At 42.4% G+C, this 20,860-nt stretch overlaps 1 protein-coding gene across 1 annotated transcript in view; it reads right to left on the bottom strand.

The window, feature by feature from the left end:
* Positions 1–20,860, bottom strand: part of chrna8 (cholinergic receptor, nicotinic, alpha 8) — a 38,525-nt gene that overhangs the window by 7,638 nt on the left and 10,027 nt on the right. The window contains exons 2-4 of the mRNA XM_017461776.3: positions 19,969–20,108; positions 9,586–9,630; positions 6,475–6,584 (exon numbers count right to left, since the gene is read on the bottom strand). Of these exons, the coding sequence (XP_017317265.1) occupies positions 6,475–6,584; positions 9,586–9,630; positions 19,969–20,108 (295 nt within the window). The remainder of the gene's footprint in view (positions 1–6,474; positions 6,585–9,585; positions 9,631–19,968; positions 20,109–20,860) is intronic.

The raw sequence follows: 20,860 nt of genomic DNA, 5'->3' as shown, positions 1-20,860 counted from the left end.
TCGTAATGACTGATTTCAGGACATTTGCATAACAGTGCAGTGCTAACACGCCCTCTGAGGGTGGAGAAGAAAGAAAGAAAGAAAAAAAGCCTTTGGTGTCAAGTAGTGTCAGACATAATAATAATAATAATAATAATAATAATAATAATAATAATAATAATCACACCTGCTAGCATGATGACAACTAGAGAATACGACAAAATACGAGGAGTCATCACAGAGAAAGAGAAAAGTTCCTTTGTGAAAGCCGGTGACATTTAGCCATCGCGTGGTGGGAATATATTCTAATCGTGAACAGTCTGACCTTTTATCTGCGTGCGTGTGTGCGCGCGCGCTGTAAAATGCTCGTGTCACGGTCAGTCGCCGGACTGTGGTGCGTGAAAACCCCACGAGATTTTCTGAATATTTCATCCGTTACATGATTGATCCTCGCTCACGCCGAGCCGGTTTGGCCGAAATCGAAGGGTTCAGTTTAAGTATCAAACTTCACAGTACAAGGATCATACGATCACCGAAATACAATAACGGTCTGTATTTCCCCGAAGAACAAGGCGCTATAGTAATACACAGTCGTAAACAGGATGTTAAAGGTTTTAAACTACATCCCAATAATGTTTTCACATCTTTCCTGCTATACTATAAGACTGTCCTTGATGCATTCTGGTCTGATACATACATACATAAATAAATAAATAAATAAATGAATAAATGATAAACACCTCCACATCCTGTCTTACTCCAGTCTTTTACACTGCTGATATTAAGGGACTTTGCTCTGTTCTGGGAACTCGTTGTAGAGAGCGTCTTGTTCTAGATTAGTATCTCGGGCGCCGAGGGACACGATGGTCTTTAATTTACTCATCAGGTCGGAATTCTGATCTAAAACAAAACCTACCGGTCCGTTTTCAAGTCTTTACTGAGGTTGTCTTCTACGGCGGTCTCGACGTCTCAGCAGCTCTGCATGCTGGATACAGGATATATCCAGTATCCTGTACAAGATATCTCTGGTACACTTTTCTGGCCACAAGCTTCAGAATCCTGCGCTTTTACTGAATGAGAATTGAAGCGTTCCATCGAAGGACGCTGATAAAAATCCGAAAGGAAAACCGAAATCGAAGCAAAATGTTAGTTCATCAGCAGAGAGATTTTAGGCTCGGCAGAACTCTACGGGTCTATCAACCGGGTCTGGGTCAAGCTCGGAGATATAAATGGATATCCGGTTAGCATTCACCGATCCCCTTCCATTGGCTCAAGCGTCTGTTTTAATGCCTTCTGTATCTGCTATAGTTTTATAACTATTAGTAGTTCAGCCAAAACATCGACGCACAATAATTCTCGTCCTTGACGTGACCGAGTCAGCATATTTCTAAACGCTCCTATGGGTATTAGCTCATCACCTGCCAAGGGGGAAAATGTGGAAAGACTTGACGTCGGCTGTTTAAAAAGTCAGATGAAATCACTTTAAAAGCCTCTCTGTCATATCCTGCAATGTGGAGTGGTGGCGGCGGCGGCGGCTTCGATCAGCGGCTTCGATCAGCGGCAACGTAACAGTTACAGCGAGCACGGATTTGTGAGGTGTGACAGATCAGAAATAAATTACTGCCTTCAGCTCTTAAAGGTACTCCTTGAACCTCATTAGACTTATTACTGCCTCTTCCTCTGTGTGACATCAAGCGACATTTTAATTGCTCGCAACCGATATGGCATAATTATAGGTTTATTAAAATGTAACGCGCGTGTGATGGATGGTGTTTGGGCAGCATTTAATAATACATAATATTTAATTACGTTTCTAAACCACTGCCTCGTACTACGGCACACGGTCTGATCGCTCTTTTATCTTCAGCGGATAAAGAACGACACGTCGCGACACTTCACACGTCCGTGGATGACTTCAGATGGAGTTTATTTCCTGAAGATCGGCTTGCTTCTTAAGATTTATTCACTCTTAGCCATTTCCTCCTTCCACCATCGTGGGTTTTTTTCATTTCCACTTTGCCCATTTCCTTATTAAGTCTCGCACTTTGCTTTGTCTCAGTCACCTTCTTGCCCAAAGCTTGTTTGTGTTGCTGTTGACATTTTTCTCCGTCCACTTGTTACGAGTCTAATCTGCTGTTTGAGCCGTTCCTTTCCTTCTTAATCCCTTCAGAATGAAGGGCGTATTATTCAGTAAGTAACGGATAGGCGTCACAAGCGTGTGTCAGCATTAAGGTAACATTAGAAGGCGCTATTGAGCAAAATGGACCAATAGTTCATTTTTATTTATTTTTTTTTTTACTTTTGCACAAATTTAACGTACTCTCTCTCTCATTTACGACTCCCCCTTGTATATAGGTACGGTTTCTGAAACCTGAGGTGTCAAAGTATGTTATCAGGAGAAAAACGCACTCATTTCATCTTTTTTTCACTGCAAATCTAGCTTGTTCTTTTTACGTCTTATTTACTTTCTCAAGTCTCATTAGCTCCGACTCTTACTGCATCCATCCTCTTACGTATCTGTGTCCTTAGACGGACTCCAAGCATACAAAGCTAAATCCCAAACCTGTAAACAAAAGCACGAGTAGTTCTCAGAACCTACACAGCTAAAATGTTTGCCAAGACTTCGCAATGAATAAATGCTTCAGCTGTGTTTATATGCTGAGAGTCAGGAGGTGAACTGGAAATGATTGGCAGAGTCTGCGTCAGGACTCTGAGGACTGCAACCTCTGCTGGCAGAGAAGGGTGATGTCCTGGGCTGGTGTCAGTCACTGCTTATCTTTGTTTTTGATGCATGAGTCTCAAGATAGAATATATCTAGCGCATGTGTTGCTGAGTGAGAGAGAGACAGACGCTAGGAGAAGGTCATACGTGGGGTAAAGAAGTGCTTCGTTAATAATACATCAAGCAACACCTGTCTCCGGTCCAAACTATAAAACACTCCAACAGTATTGTACAGCACACAGAACGATGAACACTTCCTTTCCCAGGCCACAACACACTTTCAAAATACACAAAACGGCTACTTTAAACTCTTTACATGTGCTATATTTGCTTTGGATTAAACAGAGACCTAGTCATACTTGTTAATACACATATTCCAGGTTTGGGTTTTGCCTAGAAGACGACGCATTTGAATATGAACAAGACATCGACTTTAAAGTACGTGCTTAGCTCATCTCTGGAGGTTTTGCAATCATTACATCCCATTATAATATGCAGACATTCTATTAATTATATATGATCTGCAAGAGAAATGGAGGTCGCTTAAACCCGGAGTGTAAAACGAGGCGTGTCGTATGCACACGTCATGCAAATTAATGGGCGGGAGCTTGTTTCCACGCAGCTGAAGCTGAGCGACCGATTGCACTCGAATCAGGACGCTTTCGTAAATTAGACGCAGATTCGATCAGAAATTCTAACGTTAAGATAATTAATGACGGTAATCGTATCTAATCCACGTACTGTGTTATCGGACACCATTTTGTGTATGATATGCACACCTGCTCTTAATGCACGATCAGAATCAGCTTAAGTATTAAAAATAATACATCTTCAGATTTAGACGTGCTCATCCTCACTCCACATTAGGAGCCACTGATCTTTAATGTAAGCGGCTTAACGTTGTGTGAAATTCTCATTTCGTTCCACTAAATCCCTTCCTTTCCCCACCCTCCATCTTTCTTCCTTTGTTCAGTCAGTAAACCCCCCCGCCGCCCCCACGCCGCCCCACCTCCACGAGCGCTCGTGTTTAATGTAATAATGGCTGGAATCCTGTTGCTATAACCGCCTCGGAGAAGTGAACTGTCATATACGGACCTTAAAAAGGACTGCCTGCTTTCCAGTAAAGCACCGATATAATTTAATAGTTGGATGTTCGAGTTTTAGATATAGATAAGGTTCACGGCAACCGTTCCAGCAAGCAAAACATCGGCAGGTTTACAGCTTCAATTTAGAAATGTTTTCATAGGTGACGTCCTCGTCCGGGAATCCCCGTTGCCCTTGTGGCCATTTCACTAATAAACTTTGGTAGATGATGCCTTGATATAACTGGAGACAAAATACAGAATAAACAAATAAATTCATGTAACTAATAGTAATCGTCAGGGGACCACGGTTTTGTTTATCTTTTCTTTTACATATAGCCTCCTAGATACCTTCCACTAAATAAATGAAGTGGAATTATCAGAATGTTTCCTGGCAAATCCTGATAAAATGTTTGGTATTGCTTTTATTCGGGACATTTTACTCAGAATAACTGGGAGATTTAAATGTGTGCGTCGTTTGTGTGCCGTCACTTTTGAGACGGGCTTGAATAAGCGGAGTATTTGTTCAAATTCTGGGTTTAATCCCAAATCTTTGAAAATCCTAATGGGGTTTTTTTTATTTATTTATTTATTTTAATTGGCCACTAAATAAGACATTTATCTCATAAAAGAGAAATTTATCATTTGTGTTCTCAATATTCCACAACATATAGTGCTTGGCCCCCGCATCGCTTCTCGATACTCCGCTACTTTACTTTTGATTATATTTGATGCCTAGTTGCTCACAGTAAGACGAACAGTTCACATAGCTGGTCCAGACTCGGTATAGCAAAGGCTTTCAGTAAGATACAGTGCATTAAATCTGCAGATCTGTGTTGAGCGCAGCACTGATGGCTTTCCTGTTGTCTTTTTATAGATTTAATTTCTCAAATGCCACATTTTTTAATCTCTTTCCCTAATCTCTCTCTCTCTCAATAGTACTTCTTTTTTTTTTTCCCCTCTCACTCTGTGGCTGCTATCTGAAGGGATGAGTGCTGGTGTAGGTGTAAGTGTGCAAAAATGTATTTATTTATACACGTATTCATTCATTTTCAGTAAACACAGACTGCATAAAATTATTCAAACAAGTACTCAATTCATGAAGCTCATAAATTAGTTCTGGTGCGACTAGTTGCCAAAAGAAGTCACATGACAAGTCGAACGGAGTCAAAGTTCTGGAAAAGTACCCACTGGGGTTTGGTTTGGAAATCCTGTGGAGCGTCGTTAGATCCATTATTTTTTTTAAATGGAAAGAATATGGCACAACTTCTACTCTGCCCGCAGGAGGCTGTTAGTCAGAGGAAAGCAATCGCGTGGGAACTCTGAAGGAAGAGCGAGCCACAGCTCAGAAGCTGCTCGCAGGACAACCATAGCCACAAAGCTTGGCTTTATGGAAGAGTGATGAGCCATGGAAATCCCATTCGGAGTTTACCAAAAGGCATGTTGGTCTCTGATCTGATGAGAAGAAAACTGTTCTCGACACAAATGCAGAAAGCCAACACCGCTCGTTACCTGGAGAACACCATTCCCATAGTGAAGCACGGTGGTGGTAGCATCATGCTGTGGGGATGTTGATCATCAGCAGGGACTGGGAAACTGTCAGGATTGAGGGCAAGATAGATGGAGCCAAATATATGGGAATCCTAGAAGCTTTGACAGTGGCCTTCCTGACTAAACCGTCATATATTCTTAAACAGATAACGAAAATGTCGCAGAGAATAAATCCTGAGAGCGGAACAGCTGTACTAGAAGACTTGGGAAAGGTGACCCTGTACTTGCTTTCAGCTGTGCCAGATGTTCCATCTAACTCACAGGAGACCACAGTTTTAAAGAATGCAAAATTTGTATAGTGTATAATCTAATCTAGCCATGTTTCCTTTACTGTCTTGGAATATCTTAATTTTCCTCCAAAAAAAAAAAATAATGCAACATGGGCGCAATTCCCGAGAGGAAAAAAATAAAATAAATAATAATAATAATAATAAAATGGTGGATGAAGATTAATCCAGAGTAAATCTATATTATGGAAAATGTTTTTTAAAAGAAGTTTTGAAAAGTTCTTGGAAGCTTCACAATGGTGACGTTGAAGCTCGAAATGTTCCGAAACCGTTCCTAAACCACCCCCCCCCCCCCCCCATATTCATTCTGTTCTACTGGTTGTTTTTAATAACTTCAGCACCAAGGGCTGAGAGAGAGAGAGAAAGAGAGAGAGAGAGAGAGAAAGAAAATGAAATAGGAAAGTCAAAATGTCTGGAATATTTTCCAAGGCAAAAGGACCTGGGGCAAAATATTCTCACACACGTGCGCGCACACACACACTCATCAACATCAGTCTAGCAGCTATCACTGACTCCTCAAGACTACTGCTGACATGGAATATCTTTTGCCTGAGGGTACACACACACACACACACACACACACACACACACACACACACACAGGAGTTGTGATTCTGTGAGTAAATCGTGCCTGAGGAGGTCTGTTAGCGAGCACCAGATTGGGCGCCACACATTTCGTTTATTACTCCGCCGTGTTCTGGAGTAATATGTTAAACGACATCATTCTGATCAAACATAATGAGGTCGAGTGCCTGCTTTCCGGTGCTGAAAACTCCCTTAAAAAGCTTTTTCACGTGGGCTTCTTATCAGAAATTCACCATAAAGGAATAAAGTCTGAATAAAGCCAGTGTTACCTGTTATAGAGGAGGATGTCAGGCGTCCAGATCTGACTGGATGGGAAGCGGAGGTTATTAACGCCTGGGTAATTCTCAGGGTTCCAGCTTAGATACACATCTGTCCAGTCCTACACACACACACACACACACAAAATGAGCAGACACAGCTGTCATCCAGCTGGGGCACAAGCACACACTTATCAAGGGGACTCTCAAAGAGGGTTTCTCTCACACACACACACACACACACACACACACACACACACACACACACACACACACACACACACACACACACACACACACAGGGATTCATATCTAAAATGTGCAGATAGTCTGGGTTTTCACACATGCACTAATTCTGTCCTTCGTTTGTGTGCCGATATGAGCTGTCTGGGTCGTGACCCCTCTGTGGTGTTTCACTCACTGATCATGAATGACTAAAGATATAATCAGAACACCACACACACACAGGCCAAAAGTATGTGGACACCTGACCATCACAAACATGTGCTTGTTGAACATCCCATTCAGGATTTATTTCCCCTTCGCTGTTATAATGCGCTCCACTCTTCTGGGAAGGCTTTCCACTAGATTTTGGGGCGTGGCCGTGGGGATTTGTGTTCATTCAGCTACAAGAGCATTCGTGAGGTCGAAGTCAGGTGCTGATGTTGCGCTGTCGAGCACGCTCCAGCTCCAGTCCATCCCAAAGGTGTTCAGTAGGGTTGAGGTCAGGGCTCTCTGTATAGGACGCTCGAGTTCTTCCAACCTTCACACACCACGTCTTCATGGAGCTCGCTTTGTGCACAGGAGCAGCGTCATTCTGGAAGGGGTTTGGGCCTCCTGGTTCCAGTGAGGGGAAATTGTAAAGCTACGGCGTACAAAGACGTTCCATATAATTACAGAATGTGCTTCTGACTTCGTGGCAAAAGTTTGTGTTAGACGTGTGTATGTACAGTACGCGAGTGCACGTCTAGTGGTGTGTTATTAAACCGGACGAAGAATCCTGTTCTCCTTCTCCCCTCATCCAAACACATCTTGGTTCTCTCTAGTGTTCTTCTGAGGGTTCTCCTGGATATTACACAGTGTGAGGGCTGTACGTGCTGCATACGTCTCTCACACACACGACTTTATAAGGTAATAATAACCCTCGGTAAACCCAGAGGTGTTTATCGTAACTGCAATGATGCACCATCTGGAGCTCGGCCACATCTGTCCTATTAAGCATTTTAGTGTTAATGATTTGCTTACGTAAAATATCACGCCTCATGAGAGAAATCTTCTCTTGTGGTTTGACCGTTCCACCGTTTCTCCTGTGATCCGAGAAATTCTTGGGGGGGGGGGTGTCTATTCTGCTCGTGTGATCTTACACAAATACGTGGAATATTAATCTAAACCTACAAAAAAAGAAAGAAAAAAAAGTTTCCATGTCTGTTCAAGACATGTTTGATTGCTACACTTAAGGAGGCGGGGCCTAAAGTCATCCTCTTTGAACTGAAAGAAAAACTTCCCACAACACATTTCCACACTTTCCAGTTGATTCGCTATAAATCGTTTCACGTTTCGAATTCGCTGCTTAATTACACACAGCGTAATGAAATTATTTCCCGAGCTTGATTACTGTGCTGCAATATTAATGAGGAAGAAAAGATGATTTATCAGCTACGAGGTGGTGAACTGCGTTAACGCGGCATCTTTTATCATCACAGGGCTTTGTTTCGTTCTTCTTCCCTGTAAAGTCTCCCTTCACGTTGAAAGAGGACAAAGGCATGGGGGGGGGGGGGGGGGGGGGGGGGGATGGCTTGATCCCCACTTTGTGAAATTTCTTCCATCGGTGCGTTAGCGTGCGGCTTTAGACAGATGAAGGCTAATCAGAATTGCGCATGACAGACAACAGCAGACCCAAAAAAAGGCTTTGAATTGGCACACAAAGATCCTCGCAAATCGGCGTGACACTAGGTATTAGCTTTCATATTCTTTCCGGACAATAGGACGATCTCACCTGTCCGTCAGATAAAGGGGGCGGGTATTAAACAAGCGAGGCGTCATAATGTGGAAGCGCACACTTTGCGGTTGTCTGTTCGGTAAAATTGTGGTAAAAGGATGTTGCCATTTTGGCGCCGTTATCTATCCACACCGTCTAATTTATATGAAAGATTTTTCTGTGAGCTTCATTAAAGTATGACTTTTCTCTAACTTGTTCCCTATTATAATTTAAACAAACAGGAAGCCTTATGTTAAAAAAAAAAAAAAAAAAAACCACAAAGAAAAAGAAAAGCTAGCTGTAAAAAGTCTCCATGAAATGTCTTCTTAGCTCCATATTTTGACGCATTTCCAGTTAAAGTCAGCATGATGGGCCAGGGCCTCGCCGATTGAGGGGCGTGTCTGTTTACAGCGCAGTACACTGCAGTTATTCATTTCACATCCATGTTGTTCATATTGTCGACAGAACTATACACGTAGACCAGGGGTGTCCAATCTTATCCTTAAAGAACCGGTGTGGGTGCAGGTTTTCATTCCAACTCAGCAGAAGACACACCTGATCCTATTGAAAGCCAAGATCAACTGATTAAACAGGTGGAATCAGGTGTGTCTCCTGATTGGTTGGAATGAAAACCTGCACCCACACCACACCGGCACTCTCCGGATAAGATTGGACACCCGTGACGTTTTTGACAGACACGATTGCTTACGTGCGATGGAAAGATGAATTGTCAGACTCGTCATCGCGACACTACTACCACCTGCAATCTGCATAAAGCCGAAACCTCTCTCGTGATGGAAATTCTACGCAGCTCGCCATCCCACGATAACTGCATTTATTTATGCGAATCGTCATCATTATGCAATTCATGAGAAAATGTCATTTTGCATATAACACATTATATGTTTACAGTCTGTTATAACTTATTTGCACTCTTGTATACGGTATGTACAATGACAAAGTTGAATTTAATTGACTTGCTATTTATAAAAAAAATAAATGAAACCTAGTTGCTGCGAACGATCTTCAAAAGGTTGTTCCTATTATGTAAATGGAATATTTAAATCATTGTGTTTACGCGATATAATCATTTTTATAAAGGGTGCCAATAATTCTGAACAGCATTAGTACAGAGAAGAACTTACCATCTGTAGCCAAGCGTTGGTGATGAGCACTTGGTTCTTCTCATCCTAAAGAAAAGTAAATAAATAAAAAGCTATTTCACTTCACCGTTAAATACTGTGTATTCTCTCAGTGAATACATTTCCATTCTCTCTCTCTCTCTCTCTCTCTCTCGCTCACACATACAGGTACTCGGGGGCATTTGGAGCTTTTGAGATAAGCCTTTGAGTGAGTGGTTATAACAGTTTTATAATTTGAAGCAATCGAACCTCTCAGAAGCGTAACGGTGCTGTAATGGCGAATACACTAAAGAGTACTTCTCCATATAATCACACCGTGACTTCATATCAACATTTACGCTTCTGACGCCTTTCACACAGCGGGGGGGGGGGGGGGGGGGGGGTTAAAAAAACCTCAGCAGACTCATGATGATTTCTGTACAGAATGAAGCTCCAGTAAAACGGTTAATGCTTTTAAAATGTGTTGCATTAAATGTTAAATATAACGCAACAAAATCTCGCACAAACAGGTCCGAGCTTTCGCAGTGTATTCTGTAGAGCTGCACATCCACAAGGTCATATTTTAAAGGACTTGCCTTGGGAAAACGGAGCGTTTGGTGAAAACCCTGACGTTTCATCGTCGTGTAATCTCTACGCTTCCGAGATGGCGGAACTTACTGCGGTATAAATCTTTTTTTATTAGGCTTGTTAACTTCGTGTTTGGCTTCGGTATAATAAACACGCGATGCAGGAATGAACCCTTGAGGAACCACGCTAGCAAGAGGAGCCGAGGACCAGAAAATTTCAACAACAACAACAACAACAACAACAAGATTGACTGCAAAACATCTACTTGACAGATAGGACTTAAACCACTGAAGAGCTCCTCCTCGACTTTCGATACCAACACAATGCTCAAAGATACCCTGAGCTACGGTGTCAAATGCTGCATGAAGATCTAACAATACAAGGACTGCAGAAACCGCAGAACCAACAGTTAATAAGAGATCATTAAAAGTTGATCTATGATAGCCAGAAGAGATCATTAAAAGTTGATCTATGATAGCCAGAATACTGGGACACGTGAGCGACGGGCTCAAACTGATTAAAGACATGTAGATGGAACAGCTGGGTGATAAGCAGGAATCTGGATGAAGTCATCTACTAGCAGCAATCTTCTCAATAAAATATTTTAAAAAAAGTTTTCACAAGCTGCTGGGGACACACACATAAGGACAGCCAGAATCAGGAAAATTAACATACTCTGATCATAAATAAATAGATAGATAGATAGATAGATAGATAGATAGATAAATAAATGTGCTCGTACACAAAACGGTGAACATGTTGATTCAGTACACTGACGGTATGCATCTTGCAAGCAGCTCACCACTTATCTAATTAAACAGCACATTGTTAGATGCTTTCACTTATTGCGTAGTTAGTTTTTTTTTAGTGACTCTTTCTGTGTGACACGCATGCTGCTTGCTGTTTCTGCCTGGTTCCAGTGAAGCAAAAAGATGTTTGTACAGCTTTAAACGAGCTTGGAGAAGAGTGATTCAGCATTCTGAAGGGGAATCTGACCTCGCTGTGTCTGGGTGTTAAAACGTGTTATCACTTGGCAGCGACGGCACTGGACACATTTGGCGTTCGATTTCTGAAGCAATTCCTGCTCTCGAATGGCGATGGGACACCTGAAGCCGTCCTTCAGGGGTTTCTGATGCTCTGCCAGGCATATTTTATCACTAAAGCACTAATCTCTAGTGATTTGCGTGTTAATCGTGTTGTCACAGCAACAGTGGTTATTTGGCTAAAAAAGGAAATGACGCCTGAGGGGCCTGTAATGCTTGATATTGTTTGTTTATTACTATTATATTAAGCAGCCTTGTGAGGAAGAGCACAATCAGAGAGCTGAGCATGAGTGTGAATGGCCTGTTAAATATAGGTGTGCAACAATTATTGGCACCCTTTTAGTCAATACTTTGTGCTACGTCTCTTTACCAAGATAACAGCTCTGAGTCTTCTCCTATAACGCCTGATGAGGTTGGAGAATACATGGCGAGGGATCTGAGACCGTTCCTCCAGACAGAACCTCTCCAGATCCTTCACATTTCGAGGTCCACGCTGGGGGACTCTCCTCTTCAGTTCACCCCACAGGTGTTCTATGGGGTTCAGGTCAGGGGACTGGGATGGTCAGGGCAGGACCTTGATTTTGTGGTCAGTAAACCATTTCTGTGTTGATTTTGATGATGTTTTGGATCATTGTCCTGCTGGAAGATCCAACCACGGCCCATTTGAAGCTTTCTGTCAGAGGCAGTCAGGTTTTCATTTGATATAGACCATGATGCCATGTATCCTAACAAAATGTCCAGGTCCTCTGGCAGAAAAACAGCCCAAAACTTTAAAGATCCACCTCCATATTTAACCGTGGCCATGAGGGACTTTTCCATACGGCTACCTCTCTGTGTGCGCCAAAACCACCTCTGTGTTTATTACCAAAAAGCTGTATTTTGGTTTCATCTGACCATAGACCCCGATCCCATTTGAAGTTCCAGTAGTGTCGGCACACTGAAGACGCTCGGGTTTGTTTTTGGAGAAGAGTAGAGGCTTCGTTCTTGAAACCCTGACGTAGGTGACTTCAGATTGTAGTTTTGGAGACTTCTGCAATTCTCCAGCTGTGATCCTTGGAGATTTTTTTGACCACCTGAACCACCCTCTTCACAGTGCGTTGAGACGATAGACACGCGTCCAATTCCAGGTTTAATCATAACATCTCCAGTGGACTGGAACTTCTTAATTATTGCCCTGATGGTGGAAATCGACATTTTCAATGCTTGTGCTCTTTCCTTATAAACACTTCCCATTGTGTGAAGCTCAACAACCTTTTGCTGCACATCACAGCTATATTCCTCACTCTTACCCATTGTTATGAATGACTAATTGAATTTAGCCTATATGTTGCCTCATATTTATACACCTGTGAAACAGGAAGTCATGGTTGAACAATTCCCTGTTCCTAGTGCACTAAAAAATAAAAATGGGAATATACTTCAAATATATTTCTCATATGAATTCGTAGGGGTGCCAATAATTGTTGCGCCTGAGTTTTGTTTGTAATTGTTCGATATCCAGGACTGCAGAGGATTTTTGTGAATTATTTGAACTAAAGAGCAAAAGGTTAAACAATAAAGAATTTTTCCACAGCCTTCATTGCTCATATTTACCAAGGGTGCCAATATTAGTGGAGGTCGCTGTATAAACATGATTTTTTTTAAAAAATGTGAGCAGCTGGACACTAACATTCAATGAAATTACCATTTTTACTGAATAACACTAGATGTACCATCCCTGTAGAAACACACACACACCTACCAAAGAATACAGATCCCCATCCTCATGACTACACACACACACACACACACACACACACACACTTACCCTCGTGCATGCTGTGCAACATCGAACAAAGGTCAGTAGCTCATCACCGCACAACCCATACAATCACATTCACACTCGTACGCTCCTATTCAGTCTCTCCCATGCTGTGCTAATGGCCTGCTCTTTCATACTGCCTTATAACCCCACGACCCATCATCACCACCATCACACAAATGTTCTATTAGTTCTTCTCATTTCGTCTCTTTGACCTTTGATATAAAGAATACCCACTGGTCCTTTATTGTATTCTCAGTCACTCGAAGATGTTTACAGAAAGAACTCGTGAAAAAACGTTCGTAAAATTCAGACATCCTTCTGAGAAAACAGTATGAAAACAGCCTTCTATAACTGGCAATGTGGCAGTGTTCAGAATCAACCAATCATATTCAAACTCGCGTTAAATACTAATTAGCGTACACCTGCCATCAATTAAAGTGACTGATTATCCCCCAAATAAAGTCCAGCTGGTCCTATAGGATTATCCTGACATCATCTTGGTGACATCCAACTGGAACAGCCAAAGAGCTTACGCAGCAGGAACGGGATCTCATTGTTGAGAAATATCAGGAGAGGGTTACGATGACATTCCCAAGGCGTTGGATATACCACGGAACACGGTAAAGAATCAACAAGTGGAGAAAACGTGGCACGACGGTGACACTGCTAAGAACAGGACGTCCCTCTAAATTTGATGAGAAGACCAGGAGGAAACTGGTCAGGGAGGCCGCCGAGAGACCTACAGCGACATTAAAATAACTGCAGCGATTTCTGCCTGCTCCATTCACGCGACAACAACCTCCTGAGTTCCCAGAACACCTTGCAGCCGACGAACATGGCCGCCTCGGACTACGATTCCCATCATTCATCCTCACTTCCTCACACACGGTCTCGGTTACCAGACTTTTAAAATCATACACGCCTATGCCACACCTATATAAACAGACTCCGGCCGTTCAGCGGGTTGCGAAGTAACACCTAGTGTATTCTTGCATGATTTACCGATTTACAAGTTCTGGATTTTGCTTACTCCGTGTGGTTTGCTGTTCGACCGACTGACTCGTCTGCACGTCTTCGATTCTGACTTTGCGTCACGTTTTTCCATTATCTGCCCGTGTTTAATAAACCTCAGCTGCAACCGTGTCTGCTGCCTGATACACTTCAACCCTAATGAAACCCTTTGGTGGGAATCTGCTCAATCGGGCAATTAATAAAACCCTCGACATAATATTAAATAATTCATGTATAAAATCCCCATAAATCCAACTACAGCTTGGACGAACGCATACACGCTTGTGATTCTTGATCTCACACTGCGAGACAGACGAGGCTGAGTCACTTAATGCTGCCGGCTGCTTATGTGTGCCAATAACCAGAAGCGGAACAGAACATTAGTGCTCCAGCATAAAATGAACACAGCTTTAACCATCTGCTTACACTATTACAGCTTTAAGGAGCTTTGCTTGTACCTCCACTAGTCATCCAGAGTGTCTTGTTTGACGTCTTGTGAAGGGCAACTGTACAACTTCCCATGCCCAGGGCTGTACATTGAGATCTTGTGGACCTGATGCTAGCGAGCCAGGAAGTAAACTACTCTGGGACCTTGTCAAGTCACCAAAAAAAAAAAAAAAACAAACACAATGACTATGAAATATGGCAGAGGAGGTCCATCAGGGCAATTCCTGACTAATGTTATCATCATCGACACAGATCTCGGATCATTCCTGGAATGGTAGTCGATTGGTGTATGGTCCACCAGCACACTTCATGCCCTCGTCCTTTGAGCTATAAAAGCATACCAACGTTCTTGTGATGTTAATCTGGCTCCACGTAATGCCGTCTCTGTAGGCTGCACACTTCTGATCGAGCCTGCTGCAGGTGAAAAAATCAAATGGTTCATGAGCTGTTTTAAGGCATCCAGCGTAGCTGGATTGAAGTGTTCACATGAAATCGCTTCACTGCTTTGCCTGCGATCAGTTCATGGCTCACCCTGAAATCAGTTTGTCTGTATCCGAGATTGGTTCATGGCTCAGTTTGAGATCCCCGAGATCGTGGCTATCCTGAGATTAGTTCAGGACACATCCTGAGACACATTATGCCTGTATGCCTGGTCTGAGATCAGTCCATGGCTCGGTCCAAGTTCAGTCCATGGCTCATCAAGAGAACAGTTCATGCCCCGGTCCGAGATCATGTCATAGTTCGGTCCGAGTCCGGTTCATGGCTCAGTGAGATCCCCGAGATCGTGGCTATCCTGAGATTAGTTCGGGACACATCCTGAGGATTTCACGACTCGGTCCGAGATCAGTTCACGGTTCATCGTGTGATCAGTCTCAAGTCTTCGTTAAGGCTTGCTCCGAGATCAGTTGCTGGCATGGCCATAGTTCAGTTTATTTAGCTTGGTCTTAGATCAAGTCATGGGTCAGAGACTGCTTCCGTCAGAACATTGAAATGCGATACTTGTATAGGACGAGGTGCCTGTGAATAATACACAATTCCCCTTTTCCTCACAGATATTGATATTTCAGTCAGATAAGCAGCTGTGTGTATTTACGCTCCTCAAGTCAACAAACCGAATCGGTGAAGTGGAAAACAGGGTTAGATGCATGCAGATGGAGCTCATCCATTAGCATACACCTTTTTTTCGCCGTCAGATCGACTCGTTATGCGATTAAAAACGAAGGCCGCTACTCCTGAATGAATTTAATAATGGTGGGACGTGAACTATGAGTGAGAATATTAATGTGAGACACAGCCACTAGTCTGATCCATACACACACACATACACACACTCTCCATATCTCTGTCAAGTTCTCCAATTTCATTCAATGTAATCTAAATGGAAAGAGTGACTGAATGAGTGGGGGGAGAGAGAGAGAGAATAAATAGATGTAAGGAACAAACCCCAAGAGAAGAATGAAAGAAAGTGAAAAATCAAATGAGAAACAGATATAGAGCAGAGAGCAAAGATGGAAAGGGGGCAAAAATGGACTTGCTAGGTTTTGGGTGGTTATTATTAGACAGGTTTTTGTGTGCACATGTGTGTGAGATACGTGCGATCCTCTCCTTCCCTATTAAAGCGCCTTTAGCCACCTACGCAAACATATTTATGCACTCATAAACCTTGGACATGGCCTTGTCCTTGAAATCCACAGCAGATTCTCTCCCCTCGTCCTTGAAATCTGACGCCCAACATCACGTCGTGCTGAGAACGCATTAATCCGAGTCACAGTCTGTCCAAATGTTCATGAGTCAGAGATTGAGTTTTCCAGCTTGCCATTGAAATGTGTGAAAAGACACGTCCAAATTAACCACTTAGCCACCCAAAAACCTCTGCTACCATCTATTATGGACTACTTAAACCCAATGACGACACTCGCCGCAAGACGCCTGGAAGAACAGCAGCAGCATCGCAAATCCTGCAGCTGCTTGCATTTTCCTTCGCTGCATCTTCTGTGTTTCCCTGATCTTGTTTATGGCTTCCCTCATTCGCTGTGGCATAATGCGGCAGCCGACAACCCGGCATGCTCCTATTTGAGTGCTAGTCATGCGTTCGATTTCACAGCCTGCCAGCCGTATCCAATGGGCACCGCGCCATCTGGAGCCGTGCTTAAGCCGCTGCGGTTGGGACCGTGATGGAACAAACTAGTATAATCCCGTCGAATGAGCTGCTAAACAGAGCTCTCACAAAAGGACAGACTGAAGACCAGAACTTTTTTATTTATATTACAACATAAACATGTTTCTTGCAACAAACTTTAACATTGTAGAACAACACTAACTCCATTTTGACTCTGTAGTTCATTGAGTTTCGCTTCATTTTTCTCTGTATTAAATGAGGCAATGATGTCTTCAAGTATGGGGATTTGTTCTTCCCCTGTATCACGACCCCTTAATGGTAGCTACCGTTTAACTCAAGTGAACTTTTTGGGAGTTTGTTTCATTAGTGTTAAAAAGTATCATTAAAACTTATATAAATAATCAACTCCTGTGGCTTACATCGTTTTAAAACGTCTGCCTTATGGTTCCATGCGGATCACAGATGGTGTTGTTTTTTTTTTTTTTTTTTTTAATGTGTTCATCAATAGCTGAAATTTTTTTTCCAAGAATTGTGTAATAAATAAATAAATAAACAAACAAATAAATAAAAAGTGAACAGAACTTTTTTTCCCCCCTCTGGCTGCAATTAATTAATTAGTGCGCTGGAATTTTTTTATTATTTATTTATTTATTTATTTATTTTAAACTCAGTATGTCAGTAGGCAATTTTCTATATTTTAAGTCACATCAATTGGCTCAGTTGTTTTTCAGTGAAAAGCTAGGATTTGTTAAATAAGTGAAATAAAAATCGGGGGTGTCGCACTGACCAAAATGTATATGGCTTGCTCACAAAACAAGGAAAAAAAAAGTTCCTGGAAGTGTTGATGTTATCAGATCGGTGAATGTAATAATGTCTAGAAACTTTACCAAGGGCAAAACTACTCCTTGGCTCCAAATTCAACTGGACAAGAAACCTCTTACATATTAATGGAGAGTCCCTCACCATCTTGAGTGCCATTAAACAAGACAGTTTTATGGGACCATTTTGTTCGCTGGAACTGATTTTATGCAACAAAAAAAAAACAACTGGCAGATGTTTGGATTGATGTTGATTCAGAATACCCTTAACGGTCAGATAGAAAGATGAGGTCCTTTTCCCTTTACCAAGAAAACCGGGTTGTAGTTCTGCATTTATAGCACTGAAGATGAACTGAAGGACGAGGCAGATCTCGAACCGCACCAGGCACATGTTCTATCCAATGTTCATATAGTAAACACTGCCAGAAAAGGAAAGCTGCATGTGCAGTATAGTTTTGCTTAGAAAACGTTATCCTCCATGGTTATCCTAACAGCTTCAAATGGTGGTCGCGTCGACGGATACCGGTTAGGATTCTGCACTCTCGCTGTAGCTGTAGAGTTCTAGTCAAAGAAGAATTATTTGGGAGTTTTGGCAAATACACCTACACTTTTCACTTTTTTTTTTTGGTGTCATCCCCGGACTGGACAAGGTTCCAAGAAATGGGCGAACGGGTAGCCAGAGGGGTACCAGAGCCCTTGCGCAAGGTTGTGTTTTGTCAGCAGGACTGGATATGGCTCACAGAAATGGGTTTATTGATAGCTGGAGGGGTACCGCTGCACTTTAGCAAGGTACTTAACAGCTAAGTTTGTTGTACTGATTTGTGACCAGAACTAGACAAGGTTGATTGAAATGGGTCTATTGGTAGCTGGATGGGTATTTGTGGTACTTATCCCCTAAGTTTCCTTTGATATTTTCTGACCAGGACTGACCAGGACCGCGTTACATAAAATGGGTTTATTGCTTATAGCTGGTGGGGTACCAGTGCCCCTGAGGGAGGTACTTAACCCTTAAGATTATTGTAACATTCACAGTAAGGTTAACAGTAATAGGCCCACTGGTAGCTGGAGTGGTACCAGTGTCCTTGAGCAAGTTACTTAACCTTTAAGCTTGTTTAAGATGTTTTTTGACCAAGACTGGACAAGATTCACACAAACGGCCCATTTTTAGCTGGAGAGGCACTACTGGACCCGAACACGGTACTTCTTGTGACCTTTTATGACCAGTTCTGGACAAGTCTGACGACCCTAGCTCGAGGCCCCCCAAGTCCGACTTGCGCCAGAGCTCTGGATGCCGACCCTGAGTTAAGACTCCATACTTCTTATGTGTGACAATGGGCATGAGAATATGCCTACGTAGAAATACACTGGCCAGTAAAGACGTCATTATATTCTCCCCTTTAAGAGATAATACTGTATATCTGTGGTTTTCCAGTGGGAATCTCTTTGATAGGAAACTGAACAACATGCATGTATATTAGGCTTACACCAGTGGCTCTGGATTATCGTGGTATATTACACCGAGTACAAAATGTGAGCAAGTATTCAAATTTCCAGAGCGTGTTGTAGATTTCGCAAACAAAAGTCCAGTGCTTGTGTCCTGGACAAAACTTAATAAAGCAAGTCTCTGTAGAACACGGTGACTATTAGACGTCTCGCTGTTTCAACACTGCTTGCACCGTGTATACACCCAACCCTCGTAAAATGTTATTCGGGTCTGGTTAGCGTCTTTGTTGTCGCTTGTCGTTTTGTGTTTGAACGCAAGCTGTAGTTGCACGGCATAATTTGCCATCAATTATTTTACCCATTTGCTTGTGTTTCACATTTTCAGAGGCGTAATTAGCGAGCTAGAGGTGCAGTTCCTGCCAAAAACATAATGGGCTGTACTACTCCAGTTTCGGTAGACTGCAAGTTCCTGCCCTCGCAGTCACCGTAACTAATGAGAAAAGATTACGGGCGTATTTCAAGAGGGAGTTACACTTTGTCTTGTCCTGGATTTCAATCGATGTAATTATATTTGCTGCCTGATCTGATTGACCAATAGTTGATCAGTCTTTGCCCAGACCTAGACCTAGAAATGGGATTTTAGAAGAAATGCATTTCTGATCGTACAAGACGCCGTAAAACGTGTCAAAAAGTAATCTAACTACACTAACCAATAAAAAAAAAAAAAAAAATTGTCAACGTGAGAGAATAGACAGCGAGTCTCTGAGTGTTCGAGTGAGAGACGGAATAAGACACAGCTACCCTTGTGGATTCTGGATGGAGAATGAGTGCGCGAAAGATGCTCCCTCACAGAGCGTGATTGAATTTTATATGCTCAGATGCAGTAGGGAGTGATAACCTGCACTGCATTCTGATACAGAAATGTAGGTTTCACTCTGTCGCACGGACTTGGAGAAGCTGGTGTGGCCAGACACGAGGTGCGTAAGCAAATGAAGCCTACTCTTAATCCCGAACAGCACTCGCGGGTCATTTTTATTTCAAGTTGAGCTTTTTCTTCTTTTTTTTTTTTTTTGCAACATCAATTATCTCTTGATTATTATGATCCTGGGAATGATTCTACAAACCTTTACTCACCACATCTATAATCTGGAGCAGTGTGAGTCCAAGTTCCACGACCAGAGGTGCGGAGTCATTGGCCACGGGTCTCTCCAGCCGGTTGTAGCTTTCCAACAGCTCCTTATACAACCTCCTCTGGTGCTCGCCCTGTATAGTGTCTACACACAGAGAGAGAGAGAGAGAGAGAGAGAGAGAGAGAGAGAGAGAGAGCGATAGAGAGAGAAAAGCATTATCTTTAAGATCCCTTCACTAAACCAGTCATGAACGGTTGAAAGGGTTTTAGTATTAAAAAAGAAAAAAAGGAGGAGAAGAGATGATATATTTTTAAAGTCCCATTAGTGAACCGTTCCAAGGAAGAAAAAGATGTCCACGAAGGAAAGAGAGAGACACGAAGTGGACGTCACCATTTGTTTTCATCCCCTTAAAATGCTCATATTTTGTCCTCGATGATGCTACAAGATTTATATTGAAAATGTGAGAGAACCAGATCAATTTCTTTTTCTTAATCACCACGAGCCCCTCCCCGACTCAGAGTAAAACGCCGCGTCTGACCAACGATCATGACGTTCAGAAGAGAATTTCGAGTAAACAAAGCAAACATGACGGATGACGGTTCAGCGAGGACGTCGTCGGGAATCGGTATTTTGAGCACGAGGTCGAGAACGTGTTTTGATTGTATGGGGGGGCTTGGATTTTAAATGAAGCCTAAAATGAAGAACACAGGAGAGACAAATTGGATAACTAGACTTCATTTCGTGTGTCTTCTAAAGACAAATATCATCAGAACATCAGATAAAAGAGCAAATATATAACACTGACCCCCCCCCCAAAAAAAAAACAAAAAAACTAAAACACATTTACAAATAACAGATGACCAGAACCGGTTTAAACTTGCCAGAGTCTGGCCCAA

This window comes from Ictalurus punctatus, chromosome 29 (genome assembly GCF_001660625.3).
Source record: "Ictalurus punctatus breed USDA103 chromosome 29, Coco_2.0, whole genome shotgun sequence".
In the NCBI taxonomy this organism is placed as follows: Eukaryota; Metazoa; Chordata; class Actinopteri; order Siluriformes; family Ictaluridae; genus Ictalurus; species Ictalurus punctatus.
The sequence above is the reverse complement of the archived record's forward strand: the minus strand, read 5'-3'. Positions and strand labels throughout refer to the sequence as shown.